The sequence below is a fragment of the Papio anubis genome, chromosome 13 (genome assembly GCF_008728515.1).
Source record: "Papio anubis isolate 15944 chromosome 13, Panubis1.0, whole genome shotgun sequence".
NCBI lineage: Eukaryota > Metazoa > Chordata > Mammalia > Primates > Cercopithecidae > Papio > Papio anubis.
The window spans coordinates 27,234,689-27,256,224 of record NC_044988.1 but is presented as its reverse complement, the minus strand read 5'-3'; the positions used below and the strand labels follow the sequence as shown (position 1 = coordinate 27,256,224).

At 42.7% G+C, this 21,536-nt stretch overlaps 1 protein-coding gene and 1 long non-coding RNA gene across 3 annotated transcripts in view; one reads left to right on the top strand and one right to left on the bottom strand.

Moving 5' to 3' along the window:
- MAMDC2 (MAM domain containing 2) overlaps positions 1-21,536 on the top strand; it is a 171,829-nt gene that overhangs the window by 69,857 nt on the left and 80,436 nt on the right. For both annotated transcript variants that reach the window (XR_002517629.2, XM_009188920.3), the window contains exons 6-7: positions 11,398-11,654; positions 16,721-16,814. Coding sequence is in view for 1 of the 2 variants with exons in the window: in XM_009188920.3 (XP_009187184.1) it covers positions 11,398-11,654; positions 16,721-16,814 (351 nt within the window). In the remaining variant the exon portion in view is untranslated. The remainder of the gene's footprint in view (positions 1-11,397; positions 11,655-16,720; positions 16,815-21,536) is intronic.
- LOC116270005 lies at positions 3,508-9,986 on the bottom strand. Its single transcript, XR_004177844.1, has 2 exons — positions 4,752-9,986; positions 3,508-4,547 (listed from the first exon to the last, which is right to left on the bottom strand). It is a non-coding gene; the product is annotated as an uncharacterized LOC116270005 (long non-coding RNA).

The following is a 21,536-nucleotide window of genomic DNA, read 5'->3' as shown; positions in this document are numbered from 1 at the left end:
AGATTTTTATCACAACTGGATGTTAACAAAGGGCGGTATGTGTCAAGTGCAATAAGAGTGGTCTCCTTCCCCCACCAAAAAAGAAAGGTGTTGGGAATTCAGAGACAAAAGAGGCCCCTCACTGCTTGGATGTCCTAGAAGACATGATAAAAGAAGTAAACCGTATTTCGGGGATTGGTATGATTTTGACAAAGATGAGAAAAAGCTAAGAGCAATGATACAGTGGTGGTAGCTACGAGGGGTGGATGGGGGAAGAGATGTGGCTGAGAAAGCAGTACAGGGACAAATTCGAAAATGCCTGGAATGCCAGGTAAGAGATTTTAACTTTATTTCATTGACAATGGGAGGCCACACAGGTGTTTGGGCAGGGGAGAGACACCATCACAGCAGTGTTTTTAGAAGGATTAACATGACAGGGATTATTTCAGTAGATGGACAGTAAAAAGGTGGAGCAAGAGTACAGAAGAATCCCCCAGAAACTGTTTCTTCAGATGCATCTGGGGTCACCTACATAAGAAATTGAGATAAGACAAAAAAAGCATGTTTATGTACTTCCTACCTTTAAAACCTAGGTTCAGCCTTTTTCTTTTCTTTTCTTTTTTTTTTTTTTTTTTTTTTTTTTTTTTTTGAGATGGAGTCTTGCTCTGTTGCCCAGGCTGAAGTGCAGTGGTGTGATCTCAGCTCACTGAGACCTCCACCTCCCGGGTTCAAGCAATTCTCCCTGCCTCAGCCTCCCAAGTAGCTGGGATTACAGACACCTACCACTTCATCCAGTCAATTTTTGTATTTTTAGTAAGGACAGGGTTTCCCCATGTTGGCCAGGCTGGTCTCAAACTCCTGACCTTAGGCGATCTGCCTGCCTCAGCCTCCCAAAGTGCTGTTTAGCACTTTTGACAGTGACAAGAGATTGAATTTTTTCTATGGATAGTCCATATTTTTACCTTATAAATAAGTGGCCTATCCTCATTTGGGGCCCTTTGTAGGAACCACACTATAAACGAGTGCTCTGTGTACAGTGAATGATAACCAGTCATGGCAAAGTAATCCATGAATCTGCATGAGTATTTTAAAAGACAGTTGGGTTAACTCAAAATAATAAAATGTCACCAACTCTTGAGAGCTTTATGTAAATGAGTAAAGCAACTAACAATCTCTTGGGGTTTGAAGAAAGAAAAGCCCAATGACTTTTTCTTCATGTGTGACAATAGGCTAGTTTTGAGATTGTTTTTCTGTCCTATCTTAAGAATCTAATACAAGTAACAGAAAGGATCTTGAAAGGCTGATGCATCAAAATGGCAATTATGTCTCCTGTCATTATCACAGCTGCACAGAGATGCAAATTTAACAATGGGGAAGTGTTAGAGAACTTTTCCCAAATCATTTAAAAATTAGTTCCAAAGTCAAACCCTGTGGGTAACCAATATTATGATTCAGTGATTATTCAGTGTTTCATTTTTCATCCTCAATGATGGCAAGAGGCAGCTGGCTGGGGAGAACATATATTTCTTGGAAGAGGCAACAGACCAATGGACTAGTGTCAAATCATCCATTTGACTATGTTATCTGAGTGCAATTCATCCTTTGAAGAGTGTAATTCTCCTAGTCCTTCTTCACGCCCATCTGCAATCATAGAATATTCTGACTATATTTGTGTCCGCAGGGATAGAGAAAGAGCCCCAGGCTAGGAGTCCAAATACTTGTGCTCCAGGCTCAGTTATCAGAGTACTTTATTACCTTGACTAAGCCCTCAACTTCTTAGGGTCGCCATTGACACATCTGCAAATGAGCAATTTGAATTCAATGATTCAAAGATGGCTTTAAGTTCCAATATTTTACTTTTCTCTCATTGCCTAATGCTATTTACCAAAATCTCCAAATTCACCATTCAGTGAGATCTATTTCAAAATGGCTTGAGTCCCTCCTGGATACTTATAAGCACACAGCATTTGGCACTAGAAGAAAAGGAGAACTAAAGGAACAAAGGGTTGGGAAAAAGAGGCCCTGAATTTTCTAGTGTCTTGACCAGAAGGGTCAAGACGTAGGCATAGTGATGTTGTCATCCTTGAGAAGCACTAAGACTTGCTGGTAGGGTGCTGCCACCCCTGACATAGCACTTGCCTCTCTCCTCTCCCACTCCCTTTTTCCCTCCCATCTCCTTCTCTCCATTTTCCCATTCTTCCTCTTCTTCCTTGGCTATTCTAGAATACTTCCCCAAGGCAGGCAGCTTTTCCCACTAGCATTGCTTGGTACCCATATGTCAATACTGTGGGCTGAAAAAGAAGCTGACCCGAGGGTTGAAGGGAGGAAGTCTAAAAAGATCTTCTACCTACCTTCCAGCAATCCATGGGATTACCCAGTCAGAGCCTCAACACCAGAATTACGCTTCTTCATTGATCACTTATTCATTCCTTCACTCATTCAACAAACACATAATAAGCACTTTTTACATGTATTTATATTTACATTCTTGCATACCCTGGTGATGTAAAAAAACAGTCATTCTGGATAAAGAAAATGTGGCACATATACACCACAGAATACTATGCAGTTATAAAAAAGGATGAGTTCATGTCCTTTGCAGGGACATGGATGAAGCTGGAAACCATCATTCTCAGCAAACTAACACAGGAACAGAAAACCAAACGCCGCATGTTCTCCCTCATAAGCGGAAGCTGAACAATGAGAACACATGGACACAGGGTGGGGAACATCACACACTGGGGCCTGTTGGCAGGGTGGAGATAGCATTAGGAGAAATACCTAATGTAGATGACGGGTTGATGGGTACAGCAAACCACCATGGCGTATGTATACCTATGTAACAAACCTACACATTTGACACATGTATCCCAGAACTCAAAGTATAGTTTAAAAAAAAAAAAAAAAAGATGCTTAAAAAAAAGAAAAAAATCATTAACCTCAAAGAGTTTATAGGAACCAACTTTTCCCAAAATGTCCTTCCCTAATCCTTATATGGAGCACAAGGGTGACATGTGGTCAAATAAACTGGGGAAACCCTGCATTAAAGAAAGCTAAAGAGATTTCTTTATTTCAGGATTTCTCACCACCTTTAATATAGTTCTGTGCTCATGTACATTATGGCATTTCTCAAATTATCTGAATACCAAAATGCTACATAAACTTGCAAGCATGCACAGTAATGCATGACTAATAGAGGTATGAAGTAAATGATATGAAACCACAGAAAAAAAGACTACCTTGGTTTTGGGGTACAGAGAAGGCTCTCTTGAGGAAGGAATAGCAGAACGGGAATTTGAAGAAATGGATAAGGGGGAGACAAACGCAGCATGTGCAAAAGTGTAGAGGCATGAGAGTGGATGGTTTATTTTATGATTGGACAGCATTTGAGAAGCACAAGGTATGTGATGATGGCAGAGGAACCCCTAGGTCGCAGGCTACATTCCTACTTATGATTAGCAGGAAGCCTGATTGCCTGCATTCCAATCTTTCCTGTTATTTCACTCCAAGTCCTCTTCAACCTTTGGACTAATATTTTGGCCATTCATTAGCCAACATCCCCACTCAACACACACACACACACACACACACACACACACACTCCTCTAAGCCTGGAGTGCTCTGTAAGTCTTTCCCCTACAGAGGGTGGGGCTAAAAATGATGAGTTCAAAAGATTCTAAAATACTTTATTTGAAAAGCTCTGCCCATAGGACTCAAAGATTTGGTCAGTATCATTCTTTAAAACAAAGCAAAACAAACCCTCCAATGCTCTAAAAAGGAAAGAGGTTGCCTCTCTTATATTTGCTTTCTACTGGGTATACTGATTTCCCTGGAGCTCTATCAATTTGGGTGGCAAAGTTAAGATTAAATGGTTCATATGTCTGCCTGCAACAGCAGATTTTGCTCTATGTGAGTTCATCTTGTGTTCGTTCATATACTAGATGCAGTTTTTGCCTTTGCTTTCAGGTAAAAACTGGAGAAACAGCATGTAGAAGGGGAGCTCATTGTCTACTTAGGAATTTCAGAACTGCAGAGAGGGTTGAGGGAAGTCTTCCCAGGAGAGTGCTAGTCTTTGGGTTGTAGAAAAGCAAACAGTGAATGTAATTTCTGAAAACTACAGTGTGGATATGAGTTTTCCTTCATTTCCTTGTATGTTCCAAACAATCTGCCCCAAACATTGAGTCAAGGTTTTTAAATGAGCATCGTGCCCCCAAATTATTGTCTAATGATAGAAATGACTAAAATAATGCAGTAAGAATTGTGGTGGGACATCTTTGGAATACTGGAGGGGATGTGATTTTTATACTGTGTTTTCTTAATTCTGACTCATCACATATGGGTTTCTTTCTTTATTCATATTTCATGAAGTGAAACAAACTCTTTCAGGAGGTAACCTACTGACAGCTCAGATCATTACTGTTTTCTACCTACCTTAGCGAAAAAAAAGAAAAAGAAAAATAGGTGATTGCCGGAAAAATAATGAGGGAAATGCATCTCTTTGCTGAGATTTAAAAAACCAAGCTTGCTTGTTGTGTTGCTCTGGAAGAAGCTGGACAAGGTTTCAAAACCTAAAATAAGGTTAGAGTTATTTTATTCCATCAAACATCACGAGATGGATGGATCATCTCTCCATGATCATGACACTCTACTCATTTCAGTTTGGAATGAGCAAGGGTCGTCTTAACAGGACCTATTTATTTACTCTCTGCATTGATCCATTTGGTGCATGGTGGAAGCACGCGGTAGGGAAGCAGCTTTCTTAATTTACTTACCATTTTCTTTGTGCAAGGTCTGCTGAATTTCCTTTCTCTACCCTTGGATGACTTGCTATGGCTTTCCAGTTACTTTCAGGTATTAATAAACATCTTCACTTTCAAGGATTAGGTTCAGTCAAGTCACAACTGCAATGTCTCATTTAGTTTAGATCTTCCCACAGACTGGGCCACACAACAGCTGTAGAGAGAAAGGTTTGTGCTTTGTCTCTTCATACTTCACCTTTTTCTTCCCTACCTCTTCTCCCTCTTACTGGCTTCTGGCTGCTTCAGGGTTGGGAGGCAATAGGCAGGGTGGGGATGGAACAGAAAGGCAAAGGCCAGGGACAAAAGTTTCACTTGACTGTTGCTATTTAATCTAGAGGTGATGCCCTTCATACAGCACATGGCCAAATTCTGGCATTCCTGTCATGGCCAATGGGGGATCCCACTTTAGTGTTGCCAGACAGGGATGAGCAACTCTCTGGCTGACCATCTATGAATCCTTCTTAGCTCCTATAAGTCATGGTATGCCCCACCAGCTCCCTTCTAATGGAATTACCGCACTGGCAGGTAGTACTCTTGAGAAGAGTTCTTTTAAGGTAGTGTAGCCCAGCTGCCTTCTAAATTGCCCCCTCAAACTCTGGAAGTGCAGTTCACCGGCAGCAAACTCCTTTTTCTCCACTCTTCCCCCACAGGTCCCTAGGGTCAGCTTCTTGCCTTTAGAGGTATGCACCAGTGCCAGGCTCCATCTCTGCATCACACCACACTCCAGTATCACTGGTCAAGCTTTCTTAAGAACTCTGACCCCCTTCATCTCAAGGTTCAGAGCAATTGCAGAGCTCAGAAATTTCTGCACATAGGGGAAGGGATGAGGTTAGATGGCAGTTTCCTTCCTCTACCTCTTCCATGAGTGGTTCCCTTAAGGCCCCTCCTTTAGACAAGTTAAGAAACGGGAAGCAATCCCCTTGCCTTCCCTGGAGAGGTCGAAAGGAAACACATAGCAGGGCGGTTCTGTGACAACGCTCTTTATAGAAACCCCATCTCCAATCTCTCTGATTCATCTCGAGCCTTCTCATATGCACAGGCTAGAGGGGAGAGACGGGCTAACACTGGTAGAGCCGGGGTAGGTGCCAGGGGTTGCCACTTAGCATATTGACGGTCTAGCACCTCTCTTTAGAAAATGGAGGTTGTCGTCAATTATTGTTTCGGGCTTTGAGGTCTTAGCACAGATACGAGAAGTCTCACGTAATATTCATTCATGTTTACATCATCCTTGAAAGCTGTATAAAAAGACTAGAGTCTGACTTTATGATGGTAAGGGCCACCAAAACCCTTACAACTAAAGGCTCGTGAAGATACTGTCAGACTCATTGGGTGGAAAAACACGCATCATAACTCATTCTCTTTGGGTGCCATCTACTCACCATGGCAGCAGACCAGGGGTATTTCCCTCTGGCATACATCTCTTCAGACCAGGTTGTCTGCCCTACTGGGGAGACAGCTTGTCCAGACAACCAGCAACACTGGAGCAGACAACACAATTGGAGTGCAAATGTGGCCAACAGGACCGCATCACAGCTGAGTCAGAGAATGCCTCTGGCACCACGGCCAAGCCAAGGGCAGTCTTGGGGGAATGCTGGTGAGCCAGACTGCTTGAAAATAAACATTCAGAAACCGCCTTTAAAGTTCTTTCCCTAATACAAGGGGAAATGGCTGACTACCAGGGGCCACTGGTTCCACATGAAAAGTTCAGCTAATACAGAAGGCTGCTGCAAGAAAGGAATGGACAGCCTCTTCAGGAGCAAGTGTGCATACACCAGCACCGCAGGCTCCATCCCAGAAGAGGCCTGAGCACTGGCGGCATGACTGAGAATTGTGATCTTTGTTTCAGCTGAATTTGAAATGTTTTTTGCCTAGAAACCTCGGGCTTTTTGTGTATAATCCAGAATTAGGTAATAATAGATTGATTTTCACTCTGTGTATGGCAAAGCAGCACATACTGTAGAGGAGTGGCAATAAGCTTCTCAATTCTTAATCTTATGGGGGAACCCATTCCCCCCATATAACCTCTTTCATTTTCAGTTCAAGTTTTAATACTTTAAAAATCTCTGTGGCCTGTAGGGTCTCCAGTGATTTGGCAGATTAAAGGATTCTGTCTACTTAAAGTCCATCTATACCTAGTTTCATCCTACTCGAATCTTAAAGATCTGATGGGAAAAAAAAAAAAAGGCCTTTTCCAGAGGTTCTGGAAGCTCTAGAACCCTATGCCAGATAGGAGTGTTGCGCTCATTGAACCAGGCAGGAAAATTCTCCTAATATCAGGCACTGGACAAAATTTCCCAAGAACTCCAGGCTACCTTCATTGTTTTTAGAAAGAATACTATGGCACTTGCAGCCACCTACCCATTGACTCCTCTTCCTCAGAACAGATTGTATCTGATAACACACTCCGCCTGGTTTGGCTGTCATTCCTCCAGCCTCTTCTCCTGGGGCAGACACCTGAATGACAATTTCTGATTCACCCCTACCAGTTCAACTGAGATAATAAACTCATGATGAGTTACCTTTTGTTCCCTAATGAGAAGCTTAACGTTGCTCAAATTGTCAGTAAATAGAACCCATCTTTGGCAAAAAATGAATGATGGAAAGAAAAAGGGGGCAAGGGCATGTGGTCTAGTCTGGTGGTTCCGAATGAGACTTGGAGTCAGCAGTCTTGGTCTTGTTCCCAGCAGCCTCTCTGACTCACTTTGGGCAGATCATGTTGTGTTTGCTGGATGATTTTTGGATCAGAAATGTGACTGTGGTTCACTTGGACTAGTGTCCTGAGCACAAGTTGTTAGTGAGGCACTTTGACTGCAAATGCACAAAATATTGTCCACAGAGCAGGTGAGTTACTATCCTTTAAAGACAACTCTCAGATGTCTGTCATCTGCAAGGAAGGTGAATTTACAACAAGGCTGGCTGTGGAAGCAGACAGTAAGCTGAGACTAGGTGGGAAAGAGATTTCCTGGGAGAGATGGCTGTGAAGGCTCTGAGGAGGAAGGAGCCAGACTAGCTGGGGACAGGCCCAATGTCCTTACTGGGCACAGCAGCCATAGTGCCTAGGAGCCATGGCATTTTTGGGGTCCATGACAATATTTTAATTTTATTTTAAAACTGGAAGGGTAAAATGAATATAATAATTTCTAGCCTACATCATATACCTCTTTATGCCAATGCAGTAGTAAACCAAAATGTTAAGGGTTTTTTGTTTTTTTTTTTTAATGGAGGAATGGGCCCACCACAGCAAAAGGGCCTGGGGCCCACAAAAGTCATAAAGATGCCCTGGGTAGGGAAAACTTTCAGCTCAGGATGCAAACCTGACCCCTGAGGAAGAGGAGAACCTGGGCCAATGGGAGCTGCTGAAGGGCCCCATGGCAGACAGAATGGCCTGCCCCTCTGCTGTGCTTGGTCACTCTGGAGCAGGGAGCTGGGAGCAGCCCAGAGTGGTGTGGTCTTGGTACACTCTCCTGCAGGTCCAAAGGTGAGGTAGCTGGAGACCCAGTCAATGATGGTTTCTTCAGCAAGTTCTCTTAAAGAGGATCTCTGTGGCCCCTGCAATTAGGTATCCAGGACACAAAGTATTATAATGTATGTACATTATAATACAAAGAATTATAGCTCTCCTCCACTCAATTCTCCCTGCTCATATCTCACAAAAAGATTCTGTTTCATTGGTAAGTCATGTTACAAAGGGCAATGAAGATTTCATCTCTGCCTTTGTTACTCATGTGAGTGCTTACAGAACAGAAGCAGATTACAGAGGCTAACTGGTCATAGGCATTCTCCACCACTAGAATGTTCTCGTCAAGGCTGGCTGGCCACCAGGAGTGCTTTAGAGGGTTTTCAAGCTTGGGATATGGAGGAGTGACCTCGCCTCCATATCAGAGGTTCTTTGATTCTATTCAGTCTGACATTCTGATTCTTCCTTTAAAATTCCTCCCCAGAGGTGGCAAAGTGGAGCCTACAGTGGTTTCTAGCCTGTAGATATGTTTATTTGGCAATACGAAGTTTAAAAAAATATGGTAGGGAGTGTTAGGTGTTGAATTGTGCACACTCAAAATTCATATGTTGAAGTCCTAACCCCCAGGACTTAGAATGTGACCTTGCTTGGACACAGATGGGTGCAGATGTCATTAGTTAAGATGAGGTCATGCTGGAGTAGGGTGGGCCTCCAATCCAATATGACCGCTGTCCTTATTAAAAGGGGAACTTTGGGCACAGAGAGAGATGTACACGGGGAGAATGCCATGTAAAGATAAAGGCAGAGACCTTCAAGCCAAGGAATGCCCAAGATTGCCAGCACACCACCAGAAGCTTGGAGAGAGGCCCAGGACCAATCCTTCCCTCACGGCCCTGAGAAGGAACAACCTCTGCTGACACCTTGATCCTTGACTTCTGGACTCCAGAACTGTGAGGCAATACATGTGTGTTGCTGAAGCCTTCCATTCTGCAGTATTTCGTGACAGCTGCCCTAGCAAACCACACAGGAAGCATCCCTTAAAAATGGATAGATTTGCCATGAAAACCTGAATTCCAGACTAGGATGGGGAAAGCCTGCAGCACGGGGCTGGATGCCGGGCATCCACTGGGTAGGCCCTGCTCTCTCAGGGAGGCTGGAGAACACGGGGGTGAGGGCCAGGCTTCTCACCCCAAGCCGGTTATTGCCGCATAAGAATATGGGCCCAGCACTATCAGATGTTTTTATTTTTCCAGACAAGCTTGGTTTCTGTTTCTCAATGTGGGGAAAAGTAAGATTTCAAATGCTAGCTACTAATTTACCACTCTCTATTTTCTCCCTGACTCAATCAACTTCATTCATACACTTAATCTGGCTGCCTCCTCTGAGAATTTGAGTTCGTAATCTCTGTTTATTCACTGTTGTGTGGTTTGGCAAGACGATAAGGTAAATTATATTCAAATAAGGTTATTCAGGGGATTCAGGGTGTTGAACAACTTGCCATCAGGAGAAAGTCAGCTTTGACCTGTCCATTTTTCCCCTCTGCCATGTTGAGATGAGGACCTTTCTGAGACCATGTCTGTACATTAAATAACCATTTGTTGAGGGCCCACCACATACCGGGCTATGTGCTAGATACAAAGTAAACATCCAGTGTATAAATGCATATGCTCCTTCTAATATTTTTTTCTGCTCTTCATAATGGAGAAAAGGCATTCTTTCCTTATTTTATTTCATTTTTTGGAGACAGGGTCTCACTTATCACCCAGGCTGGAGGACAGTGGTGTGATCACAGCTTACTGCAACCTTAAACTCATGGGCTCAAGTGATTCTCCTGATTCAGCCTCCCTAATAGCTAAGACCAGAGGTGCATGCTACCTTGCCCAGCTAATTTTAAGAAAGTTTTTTTCTGTAGAGACAGGGGTCTCACTATGTTCCCCAGGCTGGTCTCAAGTTCCTGGCCTCAAGCAATGCTCCCGTCTCAGCCTCCCAAAGTGTTGGGATTAAGGCATGAGTCACTGCACCTGGCCAGGAATTCTTATTAACCAGAGATTATGTCATGGAAATGAAGATATTAAGCTGTAATTGTTCTGAGCTTGTAAATAGAAAGGGCATTCTGTTGAAGCTGCATTGCATAGCACTTCTCTGTCACCACTCAAATAAATTCATACAAAATTGCTAACAATGATAGCTTACCCTTTATACAAAACAGGCTATAGGGCAAGCATGGTTCTAGAATTGTGAATGGCATTGTAATTGTTAGGCAGCTACAATGTACCAGGCACATGCTAAGCACTTTACATACATGACTCCATGTAATATTCATTGCCTCTATGAGGAAAGTATTTGATTGTCATTCTAGAGATCCGGAAATTGAGACCCAGACATACTCAGAAACTTGTTCAAGGTCACAGGGCTAGTAACAAGTGGAGCAGGATTCAACCTCAGTTCTCTTCAATGCTAAGTCAAGGCTGTCTCCATTCTGTCATATGGCTTCTGTGTTTCACCAAGATGCCCCTAACGGAGGCCAGCCCCTGGGTCCAGAGCCCACAAAGACCTGCCAAGAGTGATACCACATATTCACTCCTCCAAATTTCAGTGTCGATTGACTTGCATGCTATTAACAATACACACATTGCCATATAGTTGGAATTCAAAATCTTAGTTTCACTCAAAACACACATGGTGACATCTTGCATTAATTGTAAACATGTGCAGGAGGGTCTCTCCATGCCCTTTTAAGAGTAGATGGTAAGCTTTATGTCCTCTTCAGAGTCTTATAACTCAATAAGGATTGTGAGGGAGTGGCTTCTAGGGTAATGTTCTATTTCTTTCCATGGGTGTGTTCAGCTTGTGAAAATTTAAGCACTCGACAGATGACACATCTACTTTTCTCTATGTATATTTTACTTGAATCAAAAGTAAGGAAAGTAAAAGGAATGGTCTCATCCTGTATTTAGCAGAGTGCAATGAACCCCATGGACCCATCTCTCAGCTGCAACATTTCTCCATCCACTCATGGCCAAACCTCTGTCAGCTGTAACTCATCCACTTCCTCCTCACCATTCCTGCTGGATTATTTTGAATGCAGAATCACACCATTTCACCTGAACCTCTTCCCTTCCCCACCCCCAACTCTTACGCTGTGCTCTCTCTGATTTTCAGGCCACTACATGTACGTGGACTCGGTTTATGTGAAGCACTTCCAGGAGGTGGCACAGCTCATCTCCCCGTTGACCACGGCCCCCATGGCTGGCTGCCTGTCATTTTATTACCAGATCCAGCAGGGAAATGACAATGTCTTTTCCCTTTACACTCGGGATGTGGCTGGCCTTTACGAGGAAATCTGGAAAGCAGATAGGCCAGGGAATGCTGCCTGGAATCTTGCAGAGGTCGAGTTCAATGCTCCTTACCCCATGGAGGTAGGTGTACTGGTATGCACCAGCTGTGCCAGGGTGGGCACTCTGCAGATGTGCCACCCACACACAGAGCTGGAGATGGAGAGGCTGTGCAGTCTCACACTCAGTCTGTCTTTTCTGCTGTGCCTGAACCATGCTCTTTCTCATCCTCAGCCCCTCTCCTGCTCTCCCTTCCTCTGTGTCCCCTTTGCCTGCCTCCTTTATTACCTTCATTTCCTAGCAAGAGTCATTTTTATGAGGAAAAATATGGCAAAAGCCAGTCAACCAACTGGACTTCTTGGCGACCCTCTCCTTCTGAAGCTTGCACTGTGGTCACAGAGGGTTCAAACGAGGAGATCAGAACCCTCCAAGTAAAACTCAGTCTGGAGTTACCTTTCCTGAGAGCAGTTTTGAAGGTTTTCCTTACTTGAGTGAACTGTTTTTCTAAAAAAAAAAAAAAAAAAAAAAGGTGACTCATTTCTTTTTTTGCAACATAAATAATGTTGTAAAATCAGAAATAAACTTGCTATTATGGCCCTAGTTTGAAATAAGGCTTGATGCCTTCATTTTAAAACTTTTTCCGGTTATATAAGTGATACGTTCAATGCAGAAGAATTAGAAAATTCAGAGACATGAAATGAATTAAAATGCCCTCAGCCAACTTCACAAAGGGGAGGACTACTAACATTAAAGGTTTACTATCTTTTCGACCTTTTTCTAAGCACATACATTGATACATGTCTGTATCTATGTATGTATTTCAGAAGCTACGAGCACTTTCAGTACTGACTATCCGGCCAAGTAGATAAAATTATCTCCGTATTTACAGACAAGAAGAGAGAAAACAGAGTGTCCAAGAAATTGGACATTTTTTTCTAGGTCACACAGCTGGTGAATGCCAGAGAACTTAGTAACTAAGTTCGTGGACTAAAATCTGACCCAAAGCTGAGGAAGGAGGCCCAGCTCTGTCTGAGGACCCCATAGCACCACCAGAATCAGTGGGTGCAGCAATATGGTTGCTATAATATTGCCATAAAGATTTGGAGCTATAAGTAGAGTCTCGGTTACCCCAGGTTATTAATGTCCCTCACTTTTCACTTTGTGCGTCTTGCAATATCTTCTCCAGTTCCCTTTAAAGTGCCAGAGAAGCAGATTATTCCTCTGGATGGGTTTCGGTGGTGCCATCTGCTAGCCTGATGTAGAGCTGCAGAGAACAGGGTTGGGTCTTAGTTTCTGATGTGTTTCATCTACTGATGGCGTGCCTGCCTCTCCCCACATCCCCTTCCTATTTACCTCCCCTACCTCCCCCCGCAAAAAAACACTCTAGAGAGAGCACAGTGTCTTTTGCAGAATGTGTGCTATTTCCTATCCCAAAGTCCAACCAGGTCTTGATTTGTTCTTGCAGCTCAGTGGAAAATTTTCTGTGAGTTTGGGTTATGAGGAGGAAAAGAAATGCATGTACTGCTTCAAAAGTTTCCTATCAAAGTCAGATGAGTCCCCCACACACACTGACAGTGTTCTCTTTACCAACTCCTTTCATCCAACAATAAGCTCCTCGGGCAACGTTTGTCTAAATCAAACTTTGCTGAATTTTTAAAAATCAATACTTGAAAGGTTACAACTCTGGACACGACTACACCTCAATACACATCCTTTGGGTCAACACATGTGATTTTGCTCTACCAATCTGAACTATTCACTGGTGTTATTTGCTCTCACTCATCAGGAAAAGAAAGTTGTCCTGAAGAAATCAGTGAGTTTAATGTCATCACATTCTCAAGTGAATTTTGAGAAGGAAAACAAACATTGGAGACTGTCTGAACAAGAGAACACATTGGCACAGAGGCTGTGATTAGCAAACGCTGATCGGGAATAGCATTCTTACCCCGCCGGCTCTGCGTAAATTTTGCCATTCACTTTACCAGCTAGTGCCTTGAGAGCTAAATGTCATGGACCTGTGTTAAGTTTGTAATCTTAATTTGCTCCTTCTCCTAAGTCCACATCTTTTCCTTCATTCACAGCCCTTCCCCCTTGGCAAAGACAAATTTCTAGGGTTCCCCTTGGATTTTGGAGAGTTTAGGCACCCGGTCCCTGTGGGACCACTACTGTTAAGGTGAAAGGTACTTTAAGAACTATTTTGTCCAAACTCTTTTTCTTTTCAAAAAATGAAGAAACTGAGGGCTGGAGAAGAATGGGCCTGCTCAAGCTAATTAGTGGCTAACTAGGCTGGAACCTGAATAGAAGTTCAAGAGGGAGTCAACCTGCAGAAAAAAAAAAAAAATTATTATTTTTGAAACAGGGTCTCACTCTGTCACCCAGGCAGGAGTGCAGTGGAGTGATCTTGGCTCACTGCAACCTCTGCCTCCCAGGTTCAAGCAATCCTCTCACCTCAGCCTCCCAAGTAGTTGGAACTACAGGCATGTGTCACCACACCCAGCTAATTTTTGTATTTTTTGTAAAGATGAGGTTTCACCATGTTGCCCAGGCTGGTCTCAAACTCCTGAGCTTAAGTGATCCGCCTACCTCAGCCTCCCAAAGTGCTGGGATTACAGGCGTGAGCCACTGAGGCCAACCAACCTTCGGAAAAAGATAGAAAATTAGTTCAGAGCTTGTTATGTGCCTGACTCTGTGGTTGGATATTTGTAGACATTATCTCATTTAATCTCCTCAACAGTCTTACAAGACAGGTGTTTTATAGATAAGAAAACTGACACCCTGGGAGGTTAAGTGATTGATATGGTTTGGCTGTGTCCCCACCCAAATCTCATCTTGAATTCCCACGTGTTGTGGGAGGGACCCAGTGGGAGGTAATTGAATCATGGGGGCAGTTCTTTCCCATGCCTTTCTAGTGATAGTGAATAAGTCTCGCAAGATCTGTTAGTTTTATAAGGATGAGTTTCCCTGCACAAGCTCTCTTCTCTTCTCTGTGCCTGCTTCCATCCCCATAAGATGTGACTTGCTCCTCTTTGCCTTCTGCCATGATTGTGAGGCCTCCCCAGCCACGTGGAACTGTAAGTCCATTAAACCCTTTTCCCTATGTAAATTAACCAGTCTTGGTATGTCTTTATCAGCCGCGTGAAAACAGACTAATACAGTGATATATCCAGGCCTACCTAGCTAATAAGTGATGAAAATGGGATCTGAACTCTGGTCTGTCTGCCTCCAGGAAACCATTCTATTCAGAAGAAGCTGCAAACTAGAAGCCTAGAGGTCAAATCTAGTCCACAGTGGTGATCTGTCTGGCTGTGGAGTGGGATTTTTCATTTTATTTTTAATTTTTGAATTAATTGTCAGCATTGACAAACTCAAAGATTTCAAATAAAATCTAGAGTCAGATCCTCTTGATAATTTGCTAGATACAGAGACGTTAGGCCTCGTATTTGTTTGCTAGGGCTGCCCATAACAAAGTAGCACAAAAGAGGTGGCTTAAAAACAGAAATTTTGTATGTCATCATTCTGGAGGCCAGAAGTTCATGATCAAGGTGTTGGCAGGGCTTGTTCCTCCTGAGGGCCGTGAGAGAGAATCTGTCCTATGCTTCTCTCCCATTTCTGGTGGTGTGCTGGCAATCTTTGGCATTCCTTGGCTTGTAGCTCTCTGCCTTCATTTTCACATGGCATTCCGTGTGTGTGTGTGTGTGTGTGTGTGTGCGCGCGCATCCAAATTTCTCCTTTTTATAAGGACACCAGTCGTTTAAATTAGAGGCTCACTCTACTTCAACATGACCTCATCTTAACTAATTACATTTGCAGTGACCCTATTCCCAAATAAGGTCACATACTGAGATACTAGAGGTTGGCACTTCAACACAGGAATTGCGTGTGAGGGATGCAGGGGGACACAGTTCAACCCATAACAGGTCTGGCTTCCCACATAACAGCAATTGATGCACCTGAGTGACAGCTGCCCTTTTAGACAGGGGTTTCTGTCTCTATTTCACAAGAGGCCGCACCATACCCAACCCACTTCTGCATTTCCACTACCTGCCTGGCTTTTGTAGGCACTGAAGTTTCAAGCCCTGTTCTGTGCTGCGTCTTCTCAGGTTATTAACTCACACAAGAGGACTGCACACCTGGGTGGTTTTTCCAGCACAGGTGAAGGCTGTGCTGACGTCTGATCCCCCATGGTTACAGGCAGAAGGTGGTCGACTAAGCTCACAGTTAAAGTTGGTGGTAGAGAAGAAAGCAAAGCTAAAGGGGTTGAAGTCATTGGTCCATGTTCTTTCTAACCATTGGAACATACCTGGACATGCTGAGATCAGGGTTCTCACCTCTGACTGTTGCATCTTTGTCCAGCCCTTGATGTAGAGTTCATATAGGAAGAAGGAAAGGAACTCAGAGGGTGTTTGCCCCTGAGTGATGGCAGGGAGGTAAAAAAATAAAAAACAAAAACAAACAAACAAAAACCCCTGGCCTGCTTTCTTAGATGATTTTTCCTTTAATTGAAGTTCATAATGCTAATTAGTTCTGTAGTTCTAAGAGAAATAACATAGGCACTTCAGCTGACACTGAAGGAAGAGAGGCATATCCACCAATAAAAGGCAACTTTAAAGACTCTGTCTTGGTCCATTCAGGCTGCTATAACATAATACCATAACCTAGGTAATTTATAAACAACAGAAATGTATTTCTTACAGTTCTGAAGTCTGAGAAGTTCCAGATCAAAGTGTTGGCAGATCTGGCATCTGGTGAGGGCCTGTTTCCTGGTCCATATGGCACCAACTCCTTGTGCCCTCAAATTCCAGAAGGGGCACACTAATAAGGGCACCAATCCCATTCCAAAACCTAATCACCTCCCAAAAAGCCACATCTTCTATTACCATTCCCTTGGGGGGGTTCATATTTCAATGTATGACTTTTGAGAATTCGTGAGTGTCCCACAGACACTCAGATCATAGCAGTTTCATTCTCCCAAAAAGAGACTGTAGGTTGAGGAGGGTGCTGCCCAAACTCATATTTGGAAATCTGATTCCATGAGTCCTTGTCACTTGGCTTCATCTGGTTTGATTGACATGTCATTTGAAATCATTAAGAGCACTTAAGCCAAACTGAAAATATGTGAACATGTGACAGCATGCCATCTTCCTCTGCAGGTTATTTTTGAAGTTGCTTTCAATGGTCCCAAAGGAGGCTATGTTGCCCTGGATGATATTTCGTTCTCTCCTGTTCACTGCCAGAATCAGACAGGTGAGCATTCTCTATCTGTCATTGCATTTTGGGATGTTCCTGTTTCAATAGATGTTTGTGGTTAGAACTTGTTTTAATTGCTTTTAATTTTCATATCTTCCCCCTTCTCTCATCCTTAAAAAATGATTTAAAGGTCATTTTTTTCTGGAATATTACTCTTTTTTCCCCCCTCACAGAGGGAATCTAATGTTTCTGACACCATCAGCCAGTTGTCCTATCTTAGGAAGCTTTTATCTTTCCTTCCCAGGAAAAGAAAATTAAATAATACTAACTTATTCTCACTCCATCTTTCTCTTTAGAGGATATCTTGGGACCATAAATGGGTGGCTGGGTAGATGGACAAAGCTCTCACAATCTACTGAATAGAATAATATATTTTAAAAATGCTTTCCAACAGTATGTATCCAAAATTTATAAATGTCCTTATGTTTAAAGATGTTAGTATTTGGTAGACATCTCTGGAAAGTTTTAGCTAAATAGCATGTGCTCTTAATTAAACTACTTTCCACTTCCAAGATGAACCCTCAAATTATTTTATCATGATCAGTTTTGCAATTTCATAAATTTGATGTTTAAAATGAGAGAATTATTTTTACTTTCTAGAAAAATAGGTAAGCAAATTGATTCAAAGTGAATTAGAAAGCAAATGTTTTATAATAAGAAGGATAATAATAATGATAACCCAGATATATAAAATTGACCTTACTGTTTAGTGAATTTGTTTCCTTGAGAGACCAAGGGAGACATTATGGTCACCCCGCCTTATTAATGAGCCCTTATTCTTGGTTATGTAGCACGGAAAGTAATTTATGAACTTGGCGTTTGGGGTCTTTCACTTAAGATAGAGTTGGTTCATAATTTAATATGATTTCAGATACATTCTACAAGTCAGGGGACTAAGAAATTTTTTGGGGGGGAGGGGAAGGGGAACTGGGGGTCTCGCTCTGTCACTCAGGCTAGAGTGCAGTGGTGCAGTCACAACTCACTACAGCCTCAAACTCCTGGGCTCAAGTGATCTTCCTGTCTCAGCCTTATGAGCAGCTGGGACTGGCTAGTTTTTTGCTTGTTTATTTTAGTAGAGATGAGCTCTCACTATGTTGTCCAGGCTGGTCTTGAACTCCTGAGCTCAAGGGATTCTCCCACCTTGGCCTCCCAAAGTGCTGGCATTACAGGTGTGAGCCACAGTTTACATGGAAAAATATTTTCGACTTGAGCTAAACTGTTACCTCAAAACTAAACAGAAATCTAATCTGCTGAAATTGACTACTGGTTTTCCTAATTCTAATTTTTAAAAGGTTATAAAACAGATAGAACCAGACTAGATTTACGTACTTTTTAATGATTTAATCCAAACAATAATCAAAGATTAAAATAGTCTCTAAATTTGATATAACACAGAAACCAACATTGTTTTACTTCTCTACATTTGATTCCTCTCTAATCCTATCAGTTAATATTTCAATTACATTCATAGTAATTTCACAACCTCTTTATCATTATTTTTAGACAAGGTCTTTTTTCTATCACTAGGCAGTGACACTGAAATTTATATTGCCTTGTTTTGTCTATGGGAGAAGAGGTGTTTATCTAATATCTGCACTGGGCAGAGAGTGGGTGAAGAGGCAGCTGGAGGTAACAGAACCAACTGAATCACCCAGAAGTAATGTTCAGAAATGCTCCTCCTTTTGAAAAAAAAGAGAATTTGTGTGAGCTCTTTCCTACTACACAGGTGGTCTGTCTGGTGAAAGGAAAAGAAAGCATCCAGCAAAACAAGGACCATGTGTTAAGAGGGCTGTTGACCCCTCAGTCTGCAAAGCACAGACTCCTTCTGTGCAGGAACTTCCACATATATGAGTTCTTATACAGTTAGGTTAACCAAGGCTCCATACTCATCTTCAGAACTTCCCACTAAGCCAGTTTGGCTTTAAATGGTTTAATTGCATCATCGTAGTGTTATGCTTAATCCACCAGGAATGTGGATTCACATCCCTATTCTGCTACTTCCAAGCTATGTGGCATGGGTCACGTTATTTAACTTGAGACTCTATTTCCACATCTATAGTAAAGATGGAAGAATCTGTTTCACAGAGTTGTTGGGAAGGTTAATGAGTTAATGTCTGTGAAGGCCTTAGCACAGAGTATGATACACAGCAAATGCTTCATCATGAGACAATACTATTTACTTTATTTTCAAAATATGCCCACCCATCCCTGGAGAACAGTGGGTCAGATTGCAACTAAAGAGAACCAGCAAAGGGTACTTGCTTGATGATTGTGTCAGCTGGAGCCTGCTTTATGTCTTTCATTGAGCAGCTGTGGGCCAGATTGAGTCTTTAGAAGCTAAGCCTTTTAGTTTTCATACTTCATCTTACATTTCACAAATAGTTTATGCCCTTCTGTTTCATAACAGGTGCCAACATTTTTTCCTTATCTTGGTTAACTCCAGACTTCTTGTCTCTGCTTTTCCCAGCTGGATCTAGCATTTTCTTCCCTCATCTCCCTAATAGGCTGAGACAGGAATCATTTCAACATACGAATCATCTTGTTCCCACCATCTGGTTGGGTTTAGAGTTAATCCAATCTCCTGGACCTGAGACCCATCTCATAGTCACAGGTGCTCAACAGCAATGTCATGTGGCCCTCCAATGAACGGCCCCCCTCCCCAGTGCTTCCAGAGAACAGTGAGACCACCCCCCACTTCCTCTCCATCCCTTTGCCCCCTCACTCTCCCCCTCCACAACCACATTTGTCCCAAATTTTAGAAGATGGGAGCAAGCCTTCCTTTTGGTCTGTAAATCTTTGAATGCCTAAGAGGTGATCCCATTCACTTCTAGGAATCCTGCCGTAAGGCCCAGCCTCAAACTGAGAGCTCTACTGCTCTGCCATATGCCAGGGACTGGGTAGATCCTAACACTCATGGGTACGCCTCTCAGAGAATCAATACCTAAACCCCAATATCAGCCATTCACTGACAACACACTGCCCCAACCTCTTGTCTATTTGGAAACCCAGGCCCAACTGCTGCCTAGGCTACAGCTAAGGCTGCCCCAGCCTTTCTTATCTTAAATGCCCCCAAGGGTCTCCACAGCCTAGTCAGTGAGCCTGGCCCTTGTTTCTCCATAGGTCTTCAGTGTGGTGCCAGGTCCCACTGCCTCTCCTACCCAAGCCAGCTTTGAGCTGTCTCAGCCTGCTCTTGGGCGGGCACATGCTGAAGTAAAACTACCCTGCAAGGTTGGTAGTGTAGAAAACACAATGCCCCCAGTATCTATCTTTTAGCACTCTAGGGGCTGACGAGCCTTTTAGATCTGTGGGGTTGATGCTGAGTTTCTTTCCATGAACTCCATGGAGCAGAGGAAAGGATGAGAAATGTTCCCAACTACTCTCAAACTGCAACACATTCCTGCTAATTAGATTATCTTCAAAGCTTCTCATTTCTAAAAAGTTCAAATGTCAGAAAGCAAGTAATTAAAGCTTACACTATGATGCTTTTTGGTAAGTTGCTTAAAGGGGCTTTAGTTCTTTTTTTCTTGATCACCAACAGATGCTCAGAGGCTTCCAACTGCCTCTGATTCCTCCCTATGCTTCAAATACATCATTACACTTCCCAGCAGCTCAATTTGTGATCCGCCCTTTACTAACACCTCTGAAACAAGCTTGAAGCAAAGGCTCTGCACCCATTCAGGTCACAAACAGGCCTCTGGCCCCATCCTCAGGAACCAGACACTGTCTCACGGCAGAGGCAGCACTCTAGGTGAAAAAGATTTAGCCCTTGAGTTAGGCTTTTGAGATTTTCTTTTTTTTTTTTTTTTTTTTTTCAGACCTCCTCAAGACCCCAGGAAAATCCATTTCAAATCTATTCATTAGCAAAATATTATAATCATATCATCAGAAAAATATTTTCTATATGACTCAGTCTATCACCATGGAGAGAAGTGATCCTTGCTTACTTTTAAGTTTTTTTGATAGGCATTTTTTTTTAGTGTCATTTTAGGTTCACAGCAAAATTGAGAGGAAGGTACAGAGGTCTCTCATAGTCCCCTTGTCTTCATATACATTACTGTCCCCCAGAGTCCACAGTTTACATTAAGGTTCACTCGTGGTATTGTATACTCTATGGATTTAGACAAATGTATAATGATATGTATCCACCATTGTAGTATCATACAGAATATTTTCATTGCCTTAAAAACCCCCTCTATATTCAGGCCAGGCATGCTGGTGCACACCTGTAATCCCAGCACTTTGGGAGGCAAAGGAGGGTGGATTGCTTGAGCCCAGGAGTTGGAAACCAGCCTGGGCAACATGGTGAAACCCTGTCTCTACAAAAAAATACAAAACTTCTTAGGAGGCTAAAGAAGGAGGATAGGTTGAACTCAGGAGGTAGAGGCTACAGTGAGCCAAGATTGCACCACTGCACTCCAGCCTGGGCCGCAAAGTGGGACCCTGTCTCAAAAACAAAAAACAAACAAAACTCTGTTTTGCCTATTCACCTCTCCTTCCCCCCAACCTGTGGCAGTTACTGTTCTTTTTACTGTCCCCATAGTTTTGCCTGTTCAAGAATGTCATATAGTTGGAATCATAGAGTATGTAGCCTTTTCAGATTGGCTTCCTTCACTTTGTAATATGTATTTAAGTTTACTCTGTATCATTTCATGGCTTGATAGCTCATTTCTTCTACACGCTGAGTGATATTTAGTTGTCTGGATATACCACAGTTTATAT